This window comes from Scyliorhinus torazame, chromosome 2, assembly GCF_047496885.1.
Source record: "Scyliorhinus torazame isolate Kashiwa2021f chromosome 2, sScyTor2.1, whole genome shotgun sequence".
NCBI lineage: Eukaryota > Metazoa > Chordata > Chondrichthyes > Carcharhiniformes > Scyliorhinidae > Scyliorhinus > Scyliorhinus torazame.
The window spans coordinates 402,566,006-402,592,223 of NC_092708.1; the positions used below are offsets into that span (position 1 = coordinate 402,566,006).

A 26,218-nucleotide genomic window follows, 5' to 3' on the forward strand; every position below is an offset into this window, starting at 1 on the left:
AGTTGTGCAGCACCTTGTCGAGTTGTGCAGCACCTTGTCGACTTGTGCAGCACCTTGTCGCGTTGTGCAGCACGATGTCGAGATGTGCAGCACCTTGTCGAAAGTTGTGCAGCACCTTGTCGAGTTGTGCAGCACCTTGTCGAGTTGTGCAGCACCATGTCGAGTCGTGCAGCACCTTGTCAAGATGTGCAGCACCTTGTCGCGTTGTGCAGCACCTTGTCGAGTCGTGCAGCACCTTGTCAAGATGTGCAGCGCTTTGTCGAGTTGTGCAGCACCTTGTCGAGTTGTGCAGCACCTTGTCGAGTTGTGCAGCACCTTGTCGAGTTGTGCAGCACCTTGTCGAGTTGTGCAGCGCCTTGTCGAGTTGTGCAGCGCCTTGTCGAGTTGTGCAGCGCCTTGTCGAGTTGTGCAGCACCTTGTCGAGTTGTGCAGCACCTTGTCGAGTTGTGCAGCACCATGTCGAGTTGTGCAGCGCCTTGTCGAGATGTGCAGCACCTTGTCGAGTTGTGCAGCACCTTGTCGAGATGTGCAGCACCTTGTCGAGATGTGCAGCACCTTGTCGAGATGTGCAGCACCTTGTCGAGTTGTGCAGCACCTTGTCGAGATGTGCAGCACCTTGTCGAGTTGTGCAGCACGATGTCGAGTTGTGCAGCACCTTGTCGAGTTGTGCAGCGCCTTGTCGAGTTGTGCAGCACGATGTCGAGTTGTGCAGCACCTTGTCGAGTTGTGCAGCACCTTGTCGAGTTGTGCAGCACCTTGTCGACTTGTGCAGCACCATGTCGAGTTGTGCAGCACCTTGTCGCGTTGTGCAGCACCTTGTCGAGTTGTGCAGCACCTTGTCGAGTTGTGCAGCGCCTTGTCGAGTTGTGCAGCACGATGTCGAGTTGTGCAGCACCTTGTCGAGTTGTGCAGCACCTTGTCGAGATGTGCAGCACCTTGTCGACTTGTGCAGCACCATGTCGAGTTGTGCAGCACCATGTCGAGTTGTGCAGCACCTTGTCGACTTGTGCAGCACCTTGTCGACTTGTGCAGCACCTTGTCGAGTTGTGCAGCACCATGTCGAGTTGTGCAGCACCATGTCGAGTTGTGCAGCACCATGTCGAGATGTGCAGTACCTTGTCGAGTTGTGCAGCACCATGTCGAGTTGTGCAGCGCCTTGTCGAGATGTGCAGCACCTTGTCGAGTTGTGCAGCACGATGTCGAGTTGTGCAGCACGATGTCGAGTTGTGCAGCACCTTGTCGAGTTGTGCAGCGCCTTGTCGAGTTGTGCAGCACCTTGTCGAGTTGTGCAGCACGATGTCGAGTTGTGCAGCGCCTTGTCGAGTTGTGCAGCGCCTTGTCGAGTTGTGCAGCACCATGTCGAGTTGTGCAGCGCCTTGTCGAGATGTGCAGCACCTTGTCGAGTTGTGCAGCACGATGTCGAGTTGTGCAGCACCTTGTCGAGTTGTGCAGCACCTTGTCGAGTTGTGCAGCACGATGTCGAGTTGTGCAGCACCTTGTCGAGTTGTGCAGCGCCTTGTCGAGATGTGCAGCACCTTGTCGAGTTGTGCAGCACGATGTCGAGTTGTGCAGCACCTTGTCGAGTTGTGCAGCACCTTGTCGAGTTGTGCAGCACGATGTCGAGTTGTGCAGCACGATGTCGAGTTGTGCAGCACCATGTCGAGTTGTGCAGCGCCTTGTCGAGATGTGCAGCACCTTGTCGAGTTGTGCAGCACCTTGTCGAGTTGTGCAGCGCCTTGTCGAGTTGTGCAGCACCTTGTCGAGTTGTGCAGCACGATGTCGAGTTGTGCAGCACGATGTCGAGTTGTGCAGCACCTTGTCGAGTTGTGCAGCGCCTTGTCGAGTTCTGCAGCACGATGTCGAGTTGTGCAGCACCTTGTCGAGTTGTGCAGCACCTTGTCGAGTTGTGCAGCACCTTGTCGAGTTGTGCAGCACCTTGTCGAGTTGTGCAGCACCTTGTCGAGTTGTGCAGCACCATGTCGAGTTGTGCAGCACCTTGTCGAGTTGTGCAGCGCCTTGTCGAGTTGTGCAGCACCATGTCGAGTTGTGCAGCACCTTGTCGAGTTGTGCAGCACCTTGTCGAGTTGTGCAGCACCATGTCGAGTTGTGCAGCACCTTGTCGCTTTGTGCAGCACCTTGTCGAGTTGTGCAGCACCTTGTCGAGTTGTGCAGCACCTTGTCGAGTTGTGCAGCGCCTTGTCGAGTTGTGCAGCACCATGTCGAGTTGTGCAGCGCCTTGTCGAGTTGTGCAGCACGATGTCGAGTTGTGCAGCACGATGTCGAGTTGTGCAGCACGATGTCGAGTTGTGCAGCGCCTTGTCGAGTTGTGCAGCACCTTGTCGAGTTGTGCAGCACCTTGTCGAGTTGTGCAGCACCATGTCGAGTTGTGCAGCACCTTGTCGAGTTGTGCAGCACCTTGTCGAGATGTGCAGCACGATGTCGAGTTGTGCAGCGCCTTGTCGAGTTGTGCAGCACGATGTCGAGTTGTGCAGCACCTTGTCGAGTTGTGCAGCACCTTGTCGAGTTGTGCAGCGCCTTGTCGAGTTGTGCAGCACCATGTCGAGTTGTGCAGCGCCTTGTCGACTTGTGCAGCACCTTGTCGAGTTGTGCAGCACCTTGTCGAGTTGTGCAGCACCTTGTCGAGTTGTGCAGCACCTTGTCGAGTTGTGCAGCACATTGTTGAGTTGTGCAGCGCCTTGTCGAGTTGTGCAGCACCATGTCGAGTTGTGCAGCGCCTTGTCGACTTGTGCAGCACCTTGTCGAGTTGTGCAGCACCTTGTCGAGTTGTGCAGCACCTTGTCGAGATGTGCAGCGCCTTGTCGACTTGTGCAGCACCTTGTCGAGTTGTGCAGCACCTTGTCGAGTTGTGCAGCGCCTTGTCGACTTGTGCAGCACCTTGTCGAGTTGTGCAGCACCTTGTCGAGTTGTGCAGCACCTTGTCGAGTTGTGCAGCGCCTTGTCGAGTTGTGCAGCACCTTGTCGAGTTGTGCAGCACCATGTCGAGTTGTGCAGCGCCTTGTCGAGTTGTGCAGCACCTTGTCGAGTTGTGCAGCACCTTGTCGAGTTGTGCAGCGCCTTGTCGAGTTGTGCAGCACCTTGTCGAGTTGTGCAGCACCATGTCGAGTTGTGCAGCGCCTTGTCGAGTTGTGCAGCACCTTGTCGAGTTGTGCAGCACCTTGTCGAGTTGTGCAGCGCCTTGTCGAGTTGTGCAGCACCTTGTCGAGTTGTGCAGCACCATGTCGAGTTGTGCAGCGCCTTGTCGAGTTGTGCAGCACCTTGTCGAGTTGTGCAGCACGATGTCGAGTTGTGCAGCACGATGTCGAGTTGTGCAGCACCTTGTCGAGTTGTGCAGCGCCTTGTCGAGTGCCTTCTGGAAATACACCACATCCACCGGTTCCCCATTGTCCACCCCGCTCGTGATGTCCTGTGGCCACCTAAAATGGTGTCCGGTATGGGATGCTGGGAAGAGTGGCCAAGTTCGAGGCCAAGCAGGTTGTGGCTCAAATAAACACCAATGCTGCAGCCCAGACTCTTGCAATACGCAGGAAAAAGGCCACCTCCAGGTCATCCCAGGACAATAGGACTTGCTTGTTAATTTCACTCAGCTAACAGACAGAACGGTGCCTACGTTCCTTATTTGGAAGGGCCTACATGCCTCGGACACCAACGGACACGGCCGGTAAGGGTGATCAAACCCTGATTGATTGATTGGTAGCCCAACTGGGTCTGCCCAAACAAACAAAGAACAAAGAAATGTACAGCACAGGAACAGGCCCTTCGGCCCTCCAAGCCCGTGCCGACCATGCTGCCCGACTAAACTACAATCTTCTACACTTCCTGGGTCCGTATCCCTCTATTCCCATCCTATTCATGTATTTGTCAAGATGCCCCTTAAATGTCACTATCGTCCCTGCTTCCACCACCTCCTCCGGTCGTGAGTTCCAGGCACCCACTACTCTCTGCGTAAAAAACTTGCCTCGTACATCTACTCTAAACCTTGCCCCTCTCACCTTAAACCTATGCCCCCTAGTAATTGACCCCTCTACCCCGGGGAAACGCCTCTGACTATCCACTCTGTCTATGCCCCTCATAATTTTGTCAGGTCGCCCTTCAACCTCCTTCGTTCCAGTGAGAACAAACCAAGTTTATTCAACCTTTCCTCATAGCTAATGCCCTCCATACCAGGCAACATCCTGGTAAATCTCTTCTGTACCCTCTCTAAAGCCTCCACATCCTTCTGGTAGTGTGGCGACCAGAATTGAACACTATACTCCAAGTGTGGCCTAAGGTTCTATACAGCTGCAACATGACTTGCCAATTTTTATACTCAATGCCCCAGCCAATGAAGGCAAGCATGCTGTATGACCTCTTGACTACCTTCTCCACCTGTGTTGCCCCTTTCAGTGACCTGTGGACCTGTACACCTAGATCTCTCTGACTGTCAATACTCTTGAGGGTTCTACCATTCACTGTATATTCCCTACCTGCATTAGACCTTCCAAAATGCATTACCTCACATTTGTCCAGATTAAACTCCATCTGCCATCTCTCCGCCCAAGTCTCCAAACAATCTAAATCCTGCTGTATCCTCTGACAGTCCTCATCGCTATCTGCAATTCCACCAACCTTTGTATCGTCCGCAAACTTACTAATCAGACCAGTTACATTTTCCTCCAAATCATTTATATATACTACGAACAGCAAAGGTCCCAGCACTGATCCCTGCGGAACACCACTAGTCACAGCCCTCCAATCAGAAAAGCATCCTTCCATTGCTACTCTCTGCCTTCTATGGCCGAGCCAGTTCTGTATCCACCTTGCCAGCTCACCCTGATCCCATGTGACTTCACCTTTTGTACCAGTCTGCCATGAGGGACCTTGTCAAAGGCCTTACTGAAGTCCATATAGACAACATCCACTGCCCGACCTGCATCAATCATCTTTGTGACGTCCTCGAAAAACTCTATCAAGTTAGTGAGACACGACCTCCCCTTCACAAAACCATGCTGCCTCTCGCTAATACGTCCATTTGCTTCCAAATGGGAGTAGATCCTGTCTCGAAGAATTCTCTCCAGTAATTTCCCTACCACTGAAGTAAGGCTCACCGGCCTGTAGTTCCCTGGATTATCCTTGCTACCCTTCTTAAACAAAGGAACAACATTGGCTATTCTCCAGTCCTCCGGGACATCACCTGAAGACAGTGAGGATCCAAAGATTTCTGTCAAGGCCTCAGCAATTTCCTCTCTTGCCTCCTTCCGTATTCTGGGGTGGAACCCATCAGGCCCTGGGGACGTATCGACTTTAATATTTTTCAAGACGCCCAACACCTCGTCTTTTGGGATCTCAATGTGACCCAGGCTATCTACACCCCCTTCGCCAGACTCAACATCCACCAATTCCTACTCTTTGGTGAATACTGATGCAAAGTATTCATTTAGTACCTCGCCCATTTCCTCTGGCTCCACACATAGATTCCCTCCCCTATCCATCCAAAGTTAAGTCAAGGTCTGGTGTGAACTTGTTCTGAAATATAACTTATGTTGTGTGTGTGTGATTGTATAACCTGAACATTGTGTACATGTGAATAAATATTGATTGTTTAATGAAACAGACTTGGAGACATTTGTCTACCGCGTACGGGTTAAGACACGCTGCGGTTTAGCGACAGCAGTCCTCAAAGAATTTGACTAATTTAGTCAAACATGACCTGCCTTTCATGAACCTGTAGCTTGGTTCAAATTTTTTTATGACCTTGCTAACCTGTGGCACAATGTTTAGTGATGTATTTATCTCTAGATACCTTTGTTCCTCCAGCCTACCCGACCTTAACATTCCAAGGAAAAAGTGACCTGCCTCCGCTTTCTACCAAAATGGACTACACAGCACTTATCGGTGTTGGGCGTCATTTGTCAATGATTTCCCAATTCTAATCTTTATTGGTGTCACAAGTAGGCTTACATTAACACTGCAACAAAGTTACTGTGAAAATCCCCCAGTCGCCACATTCCGCCGCCTGTTCGGGTACACGGAGGGAGAATTCAGCATGTCCAAATTACCGAATAAACACATCTTTGGACTGTGGGAGGAAACCGGAGCACCCGGAGGAAACCCACGCAGGCACGGGGAGAACGTGCAGACTCCGCACGGACAGTGACCCAGCGGGGAATCGAACCTGGGACCCTGGCGCTGTGAAGCAACAGTGCTAACCACTGTGCTACCATGTCGCCTAAATTTGTAAATGTCCTCCTGTATTTTGTTGCTGTACTCCTTACGATTGACTATTTCCCCCAAATTTAGTGTCATCTGCAAACTCAGAAATTGTACCTTTGATTCCAAAGTCCAGTGATCCCAGCACTGCCCACTCTCTATCAAAGTCCAGTGATCCCAGCACTGCCCACTCTCTATCAAAGTCCAGTGATCCCAGCACTGCCCACTCTCTATCAAAGTCCAGTGATCCCAGCACTGCCCACTCTCTATCAAAGTCCAGTGATCCCAGCACTGCCCACTCTCTATCTCTCTGAATATATATTCTTTATTCTCTGCTTCCTTGCTTGAAAGCAGCTGGCATCCATTCTGCCACCTTTCCCCTGACCTCACATTCTCTGACCTGATGGATTGGTCTATTATGAAACATCCTATCGAAGACCTTTTGAAAATCCAGATAAATTACATCTACTGCATTACCATTGTCTAGTCTCTCTGTTACCTCCTCAAATAATCCAATAAAGTTGGTCAAGCAACATTTTTCCTTTTAAAATCCATGTTCTTCAACTTTCTCCATTATTGTTGCTGCCACTGATGCTGAGCTGACTGGTGGTGAATTCCCTGGACAGTTTCTGTCCTTTTTAAATATCGGAATTACATAAACTACCTGACAATTGCCAGGCAACACATCGTTTTCTAACTAATGGCTAAATATGAAAAATGCTTCTGCAATCGCTTTCCAAGATTCTTTCTTTCAAATTAGAGGCTTTATCCTCTTGGGGTTTGTGTAGTTGTTGTTTAAGTCTCTTTATTGGAGTTTTCGATTCTTACACAAATCACATTAAGAAAACAAAACACAAACGTGAGCCAAAGATAACAATCATCGCAAGGAATAAATAAGACCGAATAAATCAGGGATGAAATTCCCAACAAATTCCTTTCACGGATACAAGACCCGTCTGCACCAGGACAGGATACAGTCGACATCACACCCCCACATTGTTTCCATAGCTACAAAACAGAATAACAGGAGGAAGAAAACTACATCCTGACAACGGCAAAACTAAAGGGGAAATCGACTAACACTCACAGCGTAAATTACACTCACCCCCCCAGGCCAGCACAGGCCCAGGCCCAGCCCCAGCCCCAGCCCCAAACCCAGACCCAGGCCCAGGCCCAGACCCAGGTCGACACAGGCCCATGCCCAGGCCTAGACCCAGACCCAGGCCCAGACCCAGGCCCAGACCCAAACCCAAACCCAAACGCAGGCCCAGGCCAAGACAGGTCTAGGCCCAGACCCAGACCCAGGTTAACACAGGACCAGACCCAGACACAGGCCCAGGACCAGACCCAGACCCAGACCCAGGACCAGACCCAGACCCAGGCCCAGGCCCAGGCCCAGGCCCAGGCCCAGGCCCAGGCCCAGGCCCAGCCAGGTCCAGGCCAAGACCCAGACCAACACAGGCCCATGCCCAGACCCAGACCTAGACCCAGACCCAGACCCAGGACCAGACCCAGACCCAGACCCAGGTTAACACAGGCCCAGGCCCAGGCCCAGGCCCAGGCCAAGACCCAGACCAACACAGGCCCATGCCCAGACCCAGACCTAGACCCAGACCCAGACCCAGGACCAGACCCAGACCCAGACCAACACAGGCAGCCACAATATAACCACAGGATGACGAGGGAGGACCCGGCACCACCAAACCACATCTCAACCCAGGGTCTCCCATAGACAAACATCTCAAGGAGCAGCAGGACACTGATCGCTGATCCCGGAGCCGAGCTTGACCTAATCCGGCTCCGTCACCAAATTAAAAACTCAGCAGAACCAAGCCCCAAGGATTACCATCACACTGGGAGTCAGAGAGCGAGACCGGTATCAGGAGAAATGACGGACTCATCCCTAAAGGGGAGGCACACACGTCCCAGTCCTCAGCAGGATTACGCACTGAGAGGGCGGCACGTAGCACAGTGGTTAGCACTGGGACTGCGGCGCTGAGGACCGGGTTCGAATCCAGCCCCTGGGTCACTGTCCGTGTGGAGTTTGCACATTCTCCCCGTGTCCGTGTGGGTCTCACCCCCACAACCCAAAGATGTGCAGGGTAGGTGGATTGGCCACGCTAAATTTCCCCTTAATTGGAAAAAATAAATAATTGGGTACTTTAAATTTATTTTAAAAAAGGATTACACACGGCCTGGAAAAGGAAAGGTGCTGTACAAAGATAAGAGACTAACTCGCACTGGGGAGACCTTCCTCGAACAGAGTAAGGACAGAAATAGCCCTATCAACCCCTCCCTCCACCCCACCACCACTCACCCCAATCCGACTCTCCTCATCCTCCCACCAAGGATGCATTCGGATAAAGAGACTGCGGAGAATCCCAAACTCAACATTCAGCATAACATGATATAAATTTCTTAAATCAGGATAACCAACATTGCCGGACATTACACCCAAATTATTCACTTTCCTACAAACAAAACATTGACAAAATCAACTGACAACAACACAATTATCAGAGAGTCAGGATAATAACCGCGTTGCGAGGCCGTCATCAGGATAAAGGTTTCTCCATCGGCACAGAGTAGAATCAAGGCTAACACAAGATCCCAAATGGCGAGAAATCTTCCCAATCACCACCCTTTCCAACAATTGAGGCACAAAAGCTCATTACTCCCAACATGCCATCTCTCCCGAACTCAGGTGGCCCACAGCCCAGGCTCCTGCAGGCTCAGCCATCTGCAAAACCTCTCGATAGACATCAGGAATAGGAGAACACAACTCCCATCAACCATGCCCGACGCCACCTTTCACAAAATGGAGACAGGACGGGGGGGCGCTAGCGGTCAGGGACTTTTACATTGGGGACAGACTCACGACCTTGGGCAGACTGACCTGGAACTACCGACAGGACAGGAACTCCGGCACCTCCAAATTAAACACTTTCCACAAGGAGTCGGCAAGATACCCCAGGGCCCCGAGAGAACCTCTACTAGAGGAACTAATCAACACGGAGAGGAGGGGGAGGGGAACTGTGGGAACATATACGAACGGTTGCTGGAAAGGGCAAGACTACCACTGGACAGAGCCAGGTGAAAATGGGAAGACAAACTAGGGATGGAAGTGGGGTGGGGACTCTGGAGCGAAGCACTGAGCAGGGCCAACTCAACCTCCTCCTGCGCACGGCTAAGCCTCATGCAGTTTAAACTGGTGCACAGAGCACACCTGACCAGAACCCGAATGAACAGGTTCTTCCGGGAGGTGGAGGATAAATGTGAGCGGTGCCAGGTGTCATGATAGCAGACATGCAGATAATGATATACAGACAGGCAGCTAATGAACACAGAGAACAGGACATGACCAATGAGCAGGCAGGACACTCGGGGGTGGTATCTCACTATAAAAGGCACGAGGCACTCACACTCCACCTCTTTCCACTGATGAACATCTGCAGAGTGAGTCAGGGTGTATGTACAGTATCACACCTCCAGCACGTGGCTAAGAGCTAGTCTGGTTCAGTCAGAGTAACCACACTTAGGTTAGCAGAGAGTCGAACTCATAGAGAACTGTGCTAACTGTGCTACTGGTTCAATAAATCAGATTGAACTAACTTCAAGGTCTGGAGTATCTTTTGGTTAAAGCTGCATCCAGTTGCAGCCTGTGTTATCCCAGAGTACAGAACACGACATGCTACCAGGGGACTGCTTAGTCTAGGTGGTTTACCTCAGTCTGTTCCCTGACAACCAGTGAATGTATCCCGGCACCATGGAGAAGATTCAGGTTCCTCACCAGCTCAGGACCTCCGGCAATCTCAGTGCCAACTGGCGAACATCCAAGCAAAAGTTTCTGCTGTACATCGAAGCTTCAGACCTCGTGGGTGCGTCTGATGCAAGGAAGATCGCGCTTCTCCTCTCAACAGCGGGTGACCAAGTCAACAAACTCTTAAACTCTTTGCACTTCACCGAAGGCCAGGACAAGACAAAGTTTCAGAGGGTCCCCCTTGCCCTCACTTTCCACCCCACCAGCCTCCGGATTGAATGGATCGTCCTCCGCCAGTTCTGCCAACTCCAGCATGATGCCGCCACCAAACATATCTTACCGTCACTCCCCCTGTGAGCTTTTTGCAGGGACTGTTCCCTCCAGGATACCCTGGTCCACTCTCCCAACACCTCATTCTCTTCCCACGGCACCTTCCCATCCAATCACTCACCATCCCTGGGTCTAAACACTCTTTTAGGTGAAGCAGCGCTTCACGCGCACCTCCTTCAATCTGGTCTATTGCATTTGCTGCTCCCAGTGCCGTCTACTCTACATTGGAGAGACTGACTGGGTGACCGCTTTGCAGAACACCTCTGGTCCGTCCGCAAGCAGGACCCAGACCTTCCTGTCGCTGCCATTTCAACTCACCGCCCTGCCCCCACGCCCACATGTCCGTCCTTGACCTGCTGCAATGTTCCAGTGAAGCCCAATGCAAACTGGAGGAACAGCAACTCAACTTCCGATCAAGCACGTTACAGCGTTCCGGACTTAACATTAAGTTCAACAACTTCAGACTGTGAACTCTCTCCTCCACCTTCACCCCATTTTTATTTCTGTTCCTAGTTGCCCTTTAACACACTGCTGACCTTTGTTTTGCCGTTCACACATTCTAATCTCTTTATGTGCCGCTATCAACCCCTTCTCAGCCTTAATCAACTACATTTACATTCCCTTCGTCTTTCTGTCCACGACATCTTTGTCAATCTCCATTGCTGGCCCCCTATCCACGCCCTCCCACTACAGTATAAATCTGACCCCATTTCCAGTTCTCTCCAGCTTTGAGAAAGAGCCATCCAGACTGGAAACGTCAGCTGCCTTCTCTCTCCACAGAGGCTGTCAGACCTGCTGAGATTGTCCAGCATTTTCTGTTTGTGTTTCAGATTCCAGCATCTGCAGTAATTTGCTTTTAACCCCAATTACTGTCTACCCCCCAATAACCCTCAAATCCTCAATAACTGTCTCCCCCAAATATCTGTCAAATCTCTCAATAACTATCTCAAGCCCCTATTGAATAAAAAAAAGGCCAAGGTGTGTCTGAAAGTTTGTAACATGCAAGGATATCCTCGGAGCCGAGGGTCCCGATGTGGGGGGTCCTCCACTTTGGGCTGCCCTGTCAGTCATGCCTCTGCCAGTATCACTGCCACCTCTGAGTCAGGGGCTTATGGATTCAGGCGGTGGTCTAGGTCTTGAGTACAAAATATACCAGGACTGACCCTCCAGTGCAGCACCAAGGGAGTGCCTGCTGCATTGTTGGCGATGTCACCTTTCTGATAAGATGTTGAACCGAGGACCTGTCTGGCCTTTCAGCTGGAGATTACCAGAGCTAGTTTGAAAAAAAAGTTGTGGAATTATTTCAGGCCTCCAGGTGAATATTTCTTCCTCAATCTACATCACAAAACCAGATGATCTGAACATTATCATATTGCTGCTCAGGAAAGCTTGCAGCATTGACTACACCTCAAAAGTATTTCATTTGCTGTAAAGTTCTTTGGGATATCCCGAGCTGGTGAAAAGTGCAGAAAGGTGAAAACATGTGGCGACGTACAACTCCCTCAGCTGCAGGCTGCCACAGGGCAAGAATATGGAGGGACACCTGCTCACCTCCAGGGTGCTAACGTTGCCAATGGGGAGTTGAAGCAGAGGTGCTTGGTGATGGGTTTTGAGGTGGGTGCTGCCAGAGTTCGGATGCAATTTACCCAGCAAACCGGGTTTCCAAATCTACAGGCATTTTCATAGTTTCTTTCCCAGACACAAACCAAATGTTCTGGGACTTTAACTCCAACCTTGAGAACTATTTAAGATACTTACATGTTAGTTGTAGTTAAAGTTGTAAAGTTGTTTGGAATGCATTCCTTCTCAAAGGCAGCAAAGAGGCAAAACAGTATTAGGGAGAAAATGCATAGATCAGCAGCGAATAAGCTCAGATTCCAAATGACTTTGTCCAAAAGACCAACATTCTAGATTTTACAGTATCTGCATAACTGTAGGAAGCAAGACTTTGTGACCAAAGCGAATTTGACGCATACAGATTACAGGGTAGTGATTTGCTATTACTCTACAGTGTTCCCAATCTTTTACCAGTTATTGTGGGGCATTCAGTCACTTCACACTGAAACAAACGAAACTAATGGCATAACCTAAACACTTCTCACACATTTGGGCTAAAGATTCCATTACTCCCAACAACAGGTGTGGGGATTGCAATGCACAATTAGCTCTGACCTGATCACACAGCAGGCAGACTTCACATTTCCTGCAGGTTTAAATGACAGGAGCATGCCGCCAGCACTGGATTGAGGAAAGGAGAGTTAATGAGCAGGACCAAGCTTGAAAAATGGCACCACAAGCCAGAAAGCATGTCCCACGGATCTATGGTGTGGCTCTGGAAACCTTGGCGCAGGGAGATGCACACGGAGAGAAGTCCTACGTATCTGGGAGTGAGAAGGCTAACCCGGCAGACACGACAAAATCAGTGGGAGCAGCAGCTGGTGAGCAGTGGGAACTCCAGTTTGGTATTAAGAGCTGTCTTGCCGCATTGCCTGATTGTGTCGTCACTGGTCTGTGACAAGCCACAGGTTAGGATTAGTACCCGGCTGGTTTAAATAGTCAGGTTTTTAAATCTCAACTGGCTGCAATTTTAAACAGCAAAGACAGTAGTTTCACATTTAAAAACATACAAAGTTATAAAGTTGTAATAAATGCGAGTTACGTTGGCAGACCCCAGTCAGGCAGATTTAAAAATTGGTTGGCAACTCTAACATTTACATAAAAAACTCAATTTCAGCAAGAAATATTAGAGACCAGTTATACCATGTCATACTGGGATTGTAAAAGACAATCCTGACTCAGATAGCTTATCATGCTGTACTGAGAGCAGACAATCGAAGACTTTTGAACTTCTGAGGAAAGAATTGCACAAAGTCTCGGGCATCATGTTTTCTTCTATGTGTTGGGTTCATTGTAACCAAACTGAGCAAGAGGCGGGGAATTGAGCTGTCAATGGGAGGTACAAATAATCCTTCCCCCAGGGAAGTACTTTGCCATCATGAACAAACTCTGGGTATGACGGACTGATCACACAAGGAATCTTGACCTAAAATTGAGTTCCTCTGTTCACAACACACTGATATCCAGCCCAGAATAAAACACCAGTCATTATTTAGTCATATCGAAGGCTCAGTTCCCTGCTTCATGCCAGTCATAATATTCTGCGCTAACTGATTTGGGGCATTTGCTTTTGCCAGAACTTTTCTTTCCCCTGCCAACATTTTAAGTGTAAATGAATCATTGCGGGTTCATTTTCACACTGCATAACCCATGGTCCCAATTGGGTAGATTACACACACACCTTTACTTCCCACCTCCAACGCTGTGCTAATCAGAAGATGGAGAAATGTTTTTGAGAAAGCGAAGCCCGGTTCTGGGAGCAGACTGGAACTAACTCTTACTTGTATGTTCGGGTTTTGTCCAACCAGATTCCACAGATAATGGAACCAACCATGCCAGAAACCACAATAGTCAGTCCAATTCTCCCAGCATTCAATTCTTCACCCTGAGAGAAAGCAGAACACAATCAGCAGGTTCCTCAAGTTGATGATATCGATGCCATTTCAACTGGTAACTGGGTCAAGTTCACATTTATTCATCACACATTGCCATTCTCAGACATTCACACACATCTGGTCTGTTCTCATACTCACACAGAAAGCCACTGAATCAAAACCAGCTTTCTGTAAAACAGGGTTCATTACAAAAACAAAAACATTGAATTTTTGGATTATTTCTGTCTTCAATTATCCTCGTTGCTGAAAGTTGATTTCTTCAGATTTCAATCCACTAGGTTAGATCCCTTCAAGGTAAAATTGGATTACAGTTGTCAAGTATCTTGAAGAGAGATACAAGATAAAACTGCTCAGATCGTGGCCTTGAGATTTTCTCTGGGCAGGATTTTTCAGATGTGGGGTTCTGGCCCACCACCAAAGAGTCATTGAGGAACACATCCTTGATGAAACCGGCTGCCTTGCAGTCATTTAACGCTCAACGGGGTCAAGGATGAGACCTTCGGCCCATCTGGGAAGGTAGCCCCACCCTAGAGAGTTGCTGGCCAATCGGATGGGCAGCAGCTCTGTTGTCCTAGAAGCACCTGATTTGAGCGGTAGCCACTGCTGGGACTACAGCCAATCTCCAAAGAAGAAGAGTTAGTGGAGGGTAAGTCCAGGGTATCTGCGGAGCACCCAACGAGGAGGGAAAGGGTATTCGGGGCTTGGTTTGAGAGGTTGCAGGAGAATGAGGGTTAATAAGGAGGTATGACCTTGGGATGAGGGGCAAGTTACCTCTGAACGTCACAACTCCCTTGCTCAATACCAGTCTGTGCAGCTACAGCAGCGGGGCTCCCCGCTGGCCATGGGGTTCTGTGTACTGCGGGTAGAAGAGCAGTGGGGACAGCACGAGGCACTTCGATGATGGTCAGACTGCTTGACACCTCCACCGTCCCCTGTAAAATGGAGACAGGTCGGGCAGGAGGCTGGGTGGTGGGAAGGACACGTGCTTCATATTTTGAACCCCCACCTTCAAACCTGCCAGTGAAGGTCTGTAAAATTTTAGCCTCAGTTTTAACATTAGACCATTAACATTCAAACAGGTAGCTTAGGGCAAAAATCATTTGGCTCACGTGTCATAGTTCCATTCTTGTGGCTTGATAAGACAGCAGATTGAAAGTGCTTCCAAAACACACATAACACCATGAAGTTCAGAACAAGTCACAAATGCATCAAGCACCAACTACACGTGTAACAAATCTATCCAGTCAGTAGATGGAAAAAGCATAGAACAGGCCAGCAAGACACTACTTTTTCTGATACAATACGAGCCCTTATTCAAAGGCTCCCTAATAACCAGTGAGATGTTTCCACTTCCTTAATGGGAAACTGGACAAATGATTGGACAAGTTCACATTGTTCATTGGCATCTACAAGACTGAGGTTGGCCAAGCTGAAAACGTTAAATCCAACATGCCAGTGTTGTGATAAAATAGAACACACCCCAATGTGCAAGCAATCAATCTCAATCACACTCTCAGACCATGGATCTCAATCACACTCTCAGATCATGGATCTCAATCACACTCGCAGATCATGGATCTCAATCACACTCGCAGATCATGGATCTCAATCACACTCGCAGATCATGGATCTCAATCACACTTGCAGATCATGGATCTCAAACTCACTCAGATCATGGATCTCAATTTCACTCTCAGATCATGGATCACAATCACACTCAGATCATGGATCTCTATCTCACTCTCAGATCATGGATCCCAATCTCATTCTCAGGTCATGGATCTCTATCTCACTCTCAGATCATGGATCCCAATCTCACTCTCAGATCATGGATCACAATCACACTCAGATCATGGCTCTCGAGCACAATCTCAGAGGCATGGGTCTCAAACACACTTGCATATCATGGATCTCAATCACACTATCAGACCATGGATCTGAATCACAATTCCTTATCATGGATCTCAATCACAATTCCAGATCATGGATCTCAATCACAATTCCAGATCATGGATCTCAATCTCACTCAGATCATGGATCTCAATCTCACTCTCAGATCATGGATTTCAATTACACTCTCAGATCATGGATCTCAATCACACTCTAAGATCATGGATCTCAATCACACTCAGATCATGGATCTCAATCACACTCTCAGATCATGGATCTCAAACTCATTCTCAGATCATGGATCTTAATCACATTCTCAGATCATGGATCTCAATCACACTCTCAGATCATGGATCACAATCACACTCTGATCATGGCTCTCGAGCACAATCTCAGAGGCATGGGTCTCAAACACACCCGCATATCATGGATCTCAATCACACTATCAGACCATGGATCTCAATCACAATTCCTCATCATGGATCTCAATCACAATTCCAGATCATGGATCTAAATCACAATTCCAGATCATGAATCTCAATCACAAATCCAGATCATGGATCTCAATCACAATTCCAGATCATGGATCTCAATCTCACTCAGATCATGGATCTCAATCTCACTCTCAGATCATGGATCTCAATCACAATCTCAGATCATACATCTCACTCACACTCTCAGATCATGGATCTCAATCACACTCTCAGATCATGGATTTCAATCACACACTCAGATCATGGATCTCAATCACACTCTCAGATCATGGATCTCAATCACACTCTCAGATCATGGATCTTAATCACATTCTCAGATCATGGATCTCAATCACACTCTCAGATCATGGATCTCAATCTAATTCTCAGATCATGGATCTTAATCACATTCTCAGATCATGTATCTCAATCACACTGTCAAATCATGGATCTCAATCACAATCTTCGATTATGGATTACAATCACACTCAGATCATGGATCACAATCACACTCTCAGATCATGGATCTCAATCACACTCTCAGATCATGAATCTCAATCACACGCTCAGATCATGGATCACAATCACACTCTCAGATCATGGATCTCAATCATACTCTCAGATCAAGAATCTCAATCACACGCTCAGGTCATGGATCTCAATCACACTATCAGACCATGGATCTCAATCACAATTCCTTATCATGGATCTCAATCACAATTCCAGATCATGGATCTAAATCACAATTCCAGATCATGAATCTCAATTACAATTCCAGATCATGGATCTCAATCACAATTCCAGATCATGGATCTCAATCTCACTCAGATCATGGATCTCAATCTCACTCTCAGATCATGGATCTCAATCACAATCTCAGATCATAGATCCCAATCACACTCTCAGATCATGGATCTCAATCACACTCTCAGATCATGGATTTCAATCACACTCTGATCATGGATCTCAATCACACTCTCAGATCATGGATCTCAATCTCATTCTCAGATCATGGATCTCAATCACACTCTCAGATCATGGATCTTAATCACATTCTCAGATCATGGACCTCAATCACACTCTCAGATCATGGATCACAATCACACTCAGATCATGGATTTCAATCACACTCTAAGATCATGGATCTCAATCACACTCAGATCATGGATCTCAATCACACTCTCAGATCATGGATCTCAATCTCATTCTCAGATCATGGATCTTAATCACATTCTCAGATCATGGATCTCAATCACACTCTCAGATCATGGATCACAATCACACTCAGATCATGGCTCTCGAGCACAATCTCAGAGGCATGGGTCTCAAACACACTCGCATATCATGGATCTCAATCACACTATCAGACCATGGATCTCAATCACAATTCCTTATCATGGATCTCAATCACAATCCCAGATCATGGATCTAAATCACAATTCCAGATCATGAATCTCAATCACAATTCCAGATCATGGATCTCAATCATAATTCCAGATCATGGATCTCAATCTCACTCAGATCATGGATCTCAATCTCACTCTCAGATCATGGATCTCAATCACAATCTCAGATCATACATCTCAATCACACTCTAAGATCATGGATCTCAATCACACTCAGATCATGGATCTCAATCTCACTCTCAGATCATGGATTTCAATTACACTCTCAGATCATGGATCTCAATCACACTCAGATCATGGATCTCAATCACACTCTCAGATCATGGATCTCAATTTCATTCTCAGATCATGGATCTTAATCACATTCTCAGATCATGGATCTCAATCACACTCTCAGATCATGGATCACAATCACACTCTGATCATGGCTCTCGAGCACAATCTCAGAGGCATGGGTCTCAAACACACCCGCATATCATGGATCTCAATCACACTATCAGACCATGGATCTCAATCACAATTCCTTATCATGGATCTCAATCACAATTCCAGATCATGGATCTAAATCACAATTCCAGATCATGAATCTCAATCACAAATCCAGATCATGGGTCTCAATCACAATTCCAGATCATGGATCTCAATCTCACTCAGATCATGGATCTCAATCTCACTCTCAGATCATGGATCTCAATCACAATCTCAGATCATACATCTCAATCACACTCTCAGATCATGGATCTCAATCACACTCTCAGATCATGGATTTCAATCACACTCTCAGATCATGGATCTCAATCTAATTCTCAGATCATGGATCTTAATCACATTCTCAGATCATGTATCTCAATCACACTGTCAAATCATGGATCTCAATCACAATCTTCGATTATGGATTACAATCACACTCAGATCATGGATCACAATCACACTCTCAGATCATGGATCTCAATCACACTCTCAGATCATGAATCTCAATCACACGCTCAGATCATGGATCACAATCACACTCTCAGATCATGGATCTCAATCATACTCTCAGATCAAGAATCTCAATCACACGCTCAGGTCATGGATCTCAATCACACTATCAGACCATGGATCTCCATCACAATTCCTTATCATGGATCTCAATCACAATTCCAGATCATGGATCTAAATCACAATTCCAGATCATGAATCTCAATTACAATTCCAGATCATGGATCTCAATCACAATTCCAGATCATGGATCTCAATCTCACTCAGATCATGGATCTCAATCTCACTCTCAGATCATGGATCTCAATCACAATCTCAGATCATAGATCCCAATCACACTCTCAGATCATGGATCTCAATCACACTCTCAGATCATGGATTTCAATCACACTCAGATCATGGATCTCAATCACACTCTCAGATCATGGATCTCAATCTCATTCTCAGATCATGGATCTTAATCACATTCTCAGATCATGGACCTCAATCACACTCTCAGATCATGGATCACAATCACACTCAGATCATGGATTTCAATCACACTCTAAGATCATGGATCTCAATCACACTCAGATCATGGATCTCAATCACACTCTCAGATCATGGATCTCAATCTCATTCTCAGATCATGGATCTTAATCACATTCTCAGATCATGGATCTCAATCACACTCTCAGATCATGGATCACAATCACACTCAGATCATGGCTCTCGAGCACAATCTCAGAGGCATGGGTCTCAAACACACTCGCATATCATGGATCTCAATCACACTATCAGACCATGGATCTCAATCACAATTCCTTATCATGGATCTCAATCACAATCCCAGATCATGGATCTAAATCACAATTCCAGATCATGAATCTCAATCACAATTCCAGATCATGGATCTCAATCACAATTCCAGATCATGGATCTCAATCATACTCTCAGATCAAGAATCTCAATCACACGCTCAGGTCATGGATCTCAATCACAATCTCAGATCATACATCTCAATCACACTCTCAGATCATGGATCTCAATCACACTCTCAGATCATGGATTTCAATCACACTCTCAGATCATGGATCACAATCACACTCTCAGATCATGGATCTCAATCACACTCTCAGATCATGAATCTCAATCACACGCTCAGATCATGGATCACAATCACACTCTCAGATCATGGATCTCAATCACACTCTCAGATCAAGAATCTCAATCACACGCTCAGATCATGGATCTCAATCACACTCTCAGATCATGGATTTCAATCACACTCTGATCATGGATCTCAATCACACTCTCAGATCATGGATCTCAATCTCATTCTCAGATCATGGATCTCAATCACACTCTCAGATCATGGATCTTAATCACATTCTCAGATCATGGACCTCAATCACACTCTCAGATCATGGATCACAATCACACTCAGATCATGGATTTCAATCACACTCTAAGATCATGGATCTCAATCACACTCAGATCATGGATCTCAATCACACTCTCAGATCATGGATCTCAATCTCATTCTCAGATCATGGATCTTAATCACATTCTCAGATCATGGATCTCAATCACACTCTCAGATCATGGATCACAATCACACTCAGATCATGGCTCTCGAGCACAATCTCAGAGGCATGGGTCTCAAACACACTCGCATATCATGGATCTCAATCACACTATCAGACCATGGATCTCAATCACAATTCCTTATCATGGATCTCAATCACAATCCCAGATCATGGATCTAAATCACAATTCCAGATCATGAATCTCAATCACAATTCCAGATCATGGATCTCAATCATAATTCCAGATCATGGATCTCAATCTCACTCAGATCATGGATCTCAATCTCACTCTCAGATCATGGATCTCAATCACAATCTCAGATCATACATCTCAATCACACTCTAAGATCATGGATCTCAATCACACTCAGATCATGGATCTCAATCACACTCTCAGATCATGGATCTCAATCTCATTCTCAGATCATGGATCTTAATCACATTCTCAGATCATGGATCTCAATCACAATCCCAGATCATGGATCTAAATCACAATTCCAGATCATGAATCTCAATCACAATTCCAGATCATGGATCTCAATCACAATTCCAGATCATGGATCTCAATCTCACTCAGATCATGGATCTCAATCTCACTCTCAGATCATGGATTTCATTTACACTCTCAGATCATGGATCTCAATCACACTCTAAGATCATGGATCTCAATCACACTCAGATCATGGATCTCAATCACACTCTCAGATCATGGATCTCAATTTCATTCTCAGATCATGGATCTTAATCACATTCTCAGATCATGGATCTCAATCACACTCTCAGATCATGGATCACAATCACACTCTGATCATGGCTCTCGAGCACAATCTCAGAGGCATGGGTCTCAAACACACCCGCATATCATGGATCTCAATCACACTATCAGACCATGGATCTCAATCACAATTCCTTATCATGGATCTCAATCACAATTCCAGATCATGGATCTAAATCACAATTCCAGATCATGAATCTCAATCACAAATCCAGATCATGGGTCTCAATCACAATTCCAGATCATGGATCTCAATCTCACTCAGATCATGGATCTCAATCTCACTCTCAGATCATGGATCTCAATCACAATCTCAGATCATACATCTCAATCACACTCTCAGATCATGGATCTCAATCACACTCTCAGATCATGGATTTCAATCACACACTCAGATCATGGATCTCAATCACACTCTCAGATCATGGATCTCAATCACACTCTCAGATCATGGATCTTAATCACATTCTCAGATCATGGATCTCAATCACACTCTCAGATCATGGATCTCAATCTAATTCTCAGATCATGGATCTTAATCACATTCTCAGATCATGTATCTCAATCACACTGTCAAATCATGGATCTCAATCACAATCTTCGATTATGGATTACAATCACACTCAGATCATGGATCACAATCACACTCTCAGATCATGGATCTCAATCACACTCTCAGATCATGAATCTCAATCACACGCTCAGATCATGGATCACAATCACACTCTCAGATCATGGATCTCAATCATACTCTCAGATCAAGAATCTCAATCACACGCTCAGGTCATGGATCTCAATCACACTATCAGACCATGGATCTCCATCACAATTCCTTATCATGGATCTCAATCACAATTCCAGATCATGGATCTAAATCACAATTCCAGATCATGAATCTCAATTACAATTCCAGATCATGGATCTCAATCACAATTCCAGATCATGGATCTCAATCTCACTCAGATCATGGATCTCAATCTCACTCTCAGATCATGGATCTCAATCACAATCTCAGATCATAGATCCCAATCACACTCTCAGATCATGGATCTCAATCACACTCTCAGATCATGGATTTCAATCACACTCAGATCATGGATCTCAATCACACTCTCAGATCATGGATCTCAATCTCATTCTCAGATCATGGATCTTAATCACATTCTCAGATCATGGACCTCAATCACACTCTCAGATCATGGATCACAATCACACTCAGATCATGGATTTCAATCACACTCTAAGATCATGGATCTCAATCACACTCAGATCATGGATCTCAATCACACTCTCAGATCATGGATCTCAATCTCATTCTCAGATCATGGATCTTAATCACATTCTCAGATCATGGATCTCAATCACACTCTCAGATCATGGATCACAATCACACTCAGATCATGGCTCTCGAGCACAATCTCAGAGGCATGGGTCTCAAACACACTCGCATATCATGGATCTCAATCACACTATCAGACCATGGATCTCAATCACAATTCCTTATCATGGATCTCAATCACAATCCCAGATCATGGATCTAAATCACAATTCCAGATCATGAATCTCAATCACAATTCCAGATCATGGATCTCAATCACAATTCCAGATCATGGATCTCAATCTCACTCAGATCATGGATCTCAATCTCACTCTCAGATCATGGATCTCAATCACAATCTCAGATCATACATCTCAATCACACTCTCAGATCATGGATCTCAATCACACTCTCAGATCATGGATTTCAATCACACTCTCAGATCATGGATCACAATCACACTCTCAGATCATGGATCTCAATCACACTCTCAGATCATGAATCTCAATCACACGCTCAGATCATGGATCACAATCACACTCTCAGATCATGGATCTCAATCACACTCTCAGATCAAGAATCTCAATCACACGCTCAGGTCATGGATCTCAATCACACTATCAGACCATGGATCTCAATCACAATTCCTTATCATGGATCTCAATCACAATTCCAGATCATGGATCTAAATCACAATTCCAGATCATGAATCTCAATCACAATTCCAGATCATGGATCTCAATCACAATTCCAGATCATGGATCTCAATATCACTCAGATCATGGATCTCAATCTCACTCTCAGATCATGGATCTCAATCACAATCTCAGATCATAGATCTCAATCACACTCTCAGATCATGGATCTCAATCACACTCTCAGATCATGGATTTCAATCACACTCAGATCATGGATCTCAATCACACACTCAGATCATGGATCTCAATCTCATTCTCAGATCATGGATCTTAATCACATTCTCAGATCATGGACCTCAATCACACTCTCAGATCATGGATCACAATCACACTCAGATCATGGATTTCAATCACACTCTAAGATCATGGATCTCAATCACACTCAGATCATGGATCTCAATCACACTCTCAGATCATGGATCTCAATCTCATTCTCAGATCATGGATCTTAATCACATTCTCAGATCATGGATCTCAATCACACTCTCAGATCATGGATCACAATCACACTCAGATCATGGCTCTCGAGCACAATCTCAGAGGCATGGGTCTCAAACACACTCGCATATCATGGATCTCAATCACACTATCAGACCATGGATCTCAATCACAATTCCTTATCATGGATCTCAATCACAATCCCAGATCATGGATCTAAACCACAATTCCAGATCATGAATCTCAATCACAATTCCAGATCATGGATCTCAATCACAATTCCAGATCATGGATCTCAATCTCACTCAGATCATGGATCTCAATCTCACTCTCAGATCATGGATCTCAATCACAATCTCAGATCATACATCTCAATCACACTCTCAGATCATGGATTTCAATCACACACTCAGATCATGGATCTCAATCACACTCTCAGATCATGGATCTCAATCACACTCTCAGATCATGGATCTCAATCGCATTCTCAGATCATGGATCTTAATCACATTCTCAGATCATGGATCTCAATCACACTCTCAGATCATGGATCTCAATCTCATTCTCAGATCACGGATCTTAATCACATTCTCAGATCATGTATCTCAATCACACGCTCAGGTCATGGATCTCAATCACACTATCAGACCATGGATCTCAATCACAATTCCTTATCATGGATCTCAATCACAATTCCAGATCATGGATCTAAATCACAATTCCAGATCATGAATCTCAATCACAATTCCAGATCATGGATCTCAATCACAATTCCAGATCATGGATCTCAATCTCACTCAGATCATGGATCTCAATCTCACTCTCAGATCATGGATCTCAATCACAATCTCAGATCATAGATCTCAATCACACTCTCAGATCATGGATCTCAATCACACTCTCAGATCATGGATTTCAATCACACTCAGATCATGGATCTCAATCACACTCTCAGATCATGGATCTCAATCTCATTCTCAGATCATGGATCTTAATCACATTCTCAGATCATGTATGTCAGGTCATGGATCTCAATCACAATCTTAGATTATGGATTACAATCACACTCTTAGATCATGGATCACAATCACACTCTCAGATCATGGATCTCAATCACACTCTCAGATCATGAATCTCAATCACACGCTCAGATCATGGATCTCAATCACAATCTTAGATTATGGATCTCAATCACACTCTCAGATCATGGATTTCAATCACACTCAGATCATGGATCACAATCACACTCTCAGATCAGATTAGGGGAGAGCTAATCTCCACTAGGGCCCAGAAGGAGGAGAGGGAGAGATTGGTGGGGGAGATTTTAAGGGTGGATAGGAGGTATGCAGAGGTCCCCGAGGAGGGACTACTCAAGGAGCGACGAAGCCTCCAGGTCGAGTTTGACCTGTTGACCACAAAGAAGGCAGAGGTGCAGTGGAGGAAAGCGCAAGGGGCGGTGTATGAGTTCGGGGAGAAGGCTAGCCGGATGTTGGCACACCAGCTTCGGAAGCGGGAGGCAGCGAGGGAGATTGGGGGAGTTAGGGATAAAGGGGGGAAGACGGTGCGGAGTGCGGTGGGAATAAATGGGGTATTTAGAGACTTTTACGAGGGGCTGTATAGGTCTGATGCGTCGGTATTTGGATCTGCTGAGGTTCCCGAGGGTGGAGGAGGAGCAGGTGGCTGGGCTTGGGGCACCGGTCGGGCTGGAGGAGCTGACTAAGGGGCTGGGGAGTATGCAGGCGGGGAAGGCACCGGGGCCAGATGGGTACATGGACCTGCTGGGCCGTCTATTAGTGAGGACTTTCAATGAGGCGAGGGAGGGGGGGCCCTACCCCCGACGATGTCCAGGGCGCTGATCTCGCTGATCTTGAAGCGGGACAAGGACCCATTACAGTGTGGGTCGTATAGGCCAATCTCTCTCCTCAACATGGACGCGAAGCTGTTAGCGAAGGTGTTGGCTACCAGAATTGAGGAGTGTGTCCCAGGGGTGATTCACGAGGACCAGACGGGTTTTGTTAAGGGAAGGCAGCTGGGGCAGCACGGTAGCCTTGTGGATAGCACAATTGCTTCACAGCTCCAGGGTCCCAGGTTCGATTCCGGCTTGGGTCACTGTCTGTGCGGAGTCTGCACATCCTCCCCGTGTGTGCGTGGGTTTCCTCTGGGTGCTCCGGTTTCCTCCCACAGGCCAAAGATGTGCAGGTTAGGTGGATTGGCCATTCTAAATTGCCCTTAGTGTCCAAAATTGCCCTTAGTGTTGGGTGGGGTTACTGGGTTACGGGGATAGGGTGGAGGTGTTGACCTTGGGTCGGGTGCTCTTTCCAAGAGCCGGTGCAGACTCGATGGGCCGAATGGCCTCCTTCTGCATTGTAAATTCTATGAATACCCATATGATGAGGCTCCTTAATGTAATCATGATGCCTGCAGTGGAGGGGGAGGCGGAGATAGTGGTGGCGATGGACACGGAGAAGGCCTTCGATAGGGTGGAGTGGGGGTACCTTTGGAAAGTGTTGAGGAGGTTTGGGTTCGGGGAGGGGTTCATTAGTTGGGTCAGGCTACTTTACGAAGCCCCGGTGGCGAATGTGGCCACGAATCGGAGGAGGTTGGAATACTTTTGGCTGTACCGGGGGACGAGGCAGGGGTGCCCCCTAACCCCCTTGCTACTTGCATTGGCAATTGAGCCTTTGGCTATGGCTCTAAGGGAGTCCAGGAACTGAAGGGGGCTGGTCCGGGGGGGGCGGGGGAGAGGAACACCAGGTATCGTTGTATGCCGATGACCTGTTACTGTATGTGGCGGACCCGGTGGGAGAGATGCCGGAGGTGATGCGGATCCTCAGGGAGTTTGGGGACTTTTCCGGGCAAAAG

General features: G+C 46.7%; 1 protein-coding gene across 1 annotated transcript in view; it reads right to left on the reverse strand.

The window, feature by feature from the left end:
• flvcr2a (FLVCR choline and putative heme transporter 2a) overlaps positions 1–26,218 on the reverse strand; it is a 390,222-nt gene that overhangs the window by 227,929 nt on the left and 136,075 nt on the right. The window contains exon 5 of the mRNA XM_072494542.1: positions 13,696–13,799. Within this exon, the coding sequence (XP_072350643.1) occupies positions 13,696–13,799 (104 nt within the window). The remainder of the gene's footprint in view (positions 1–13,695; positions 13,800–26,218) is intronic.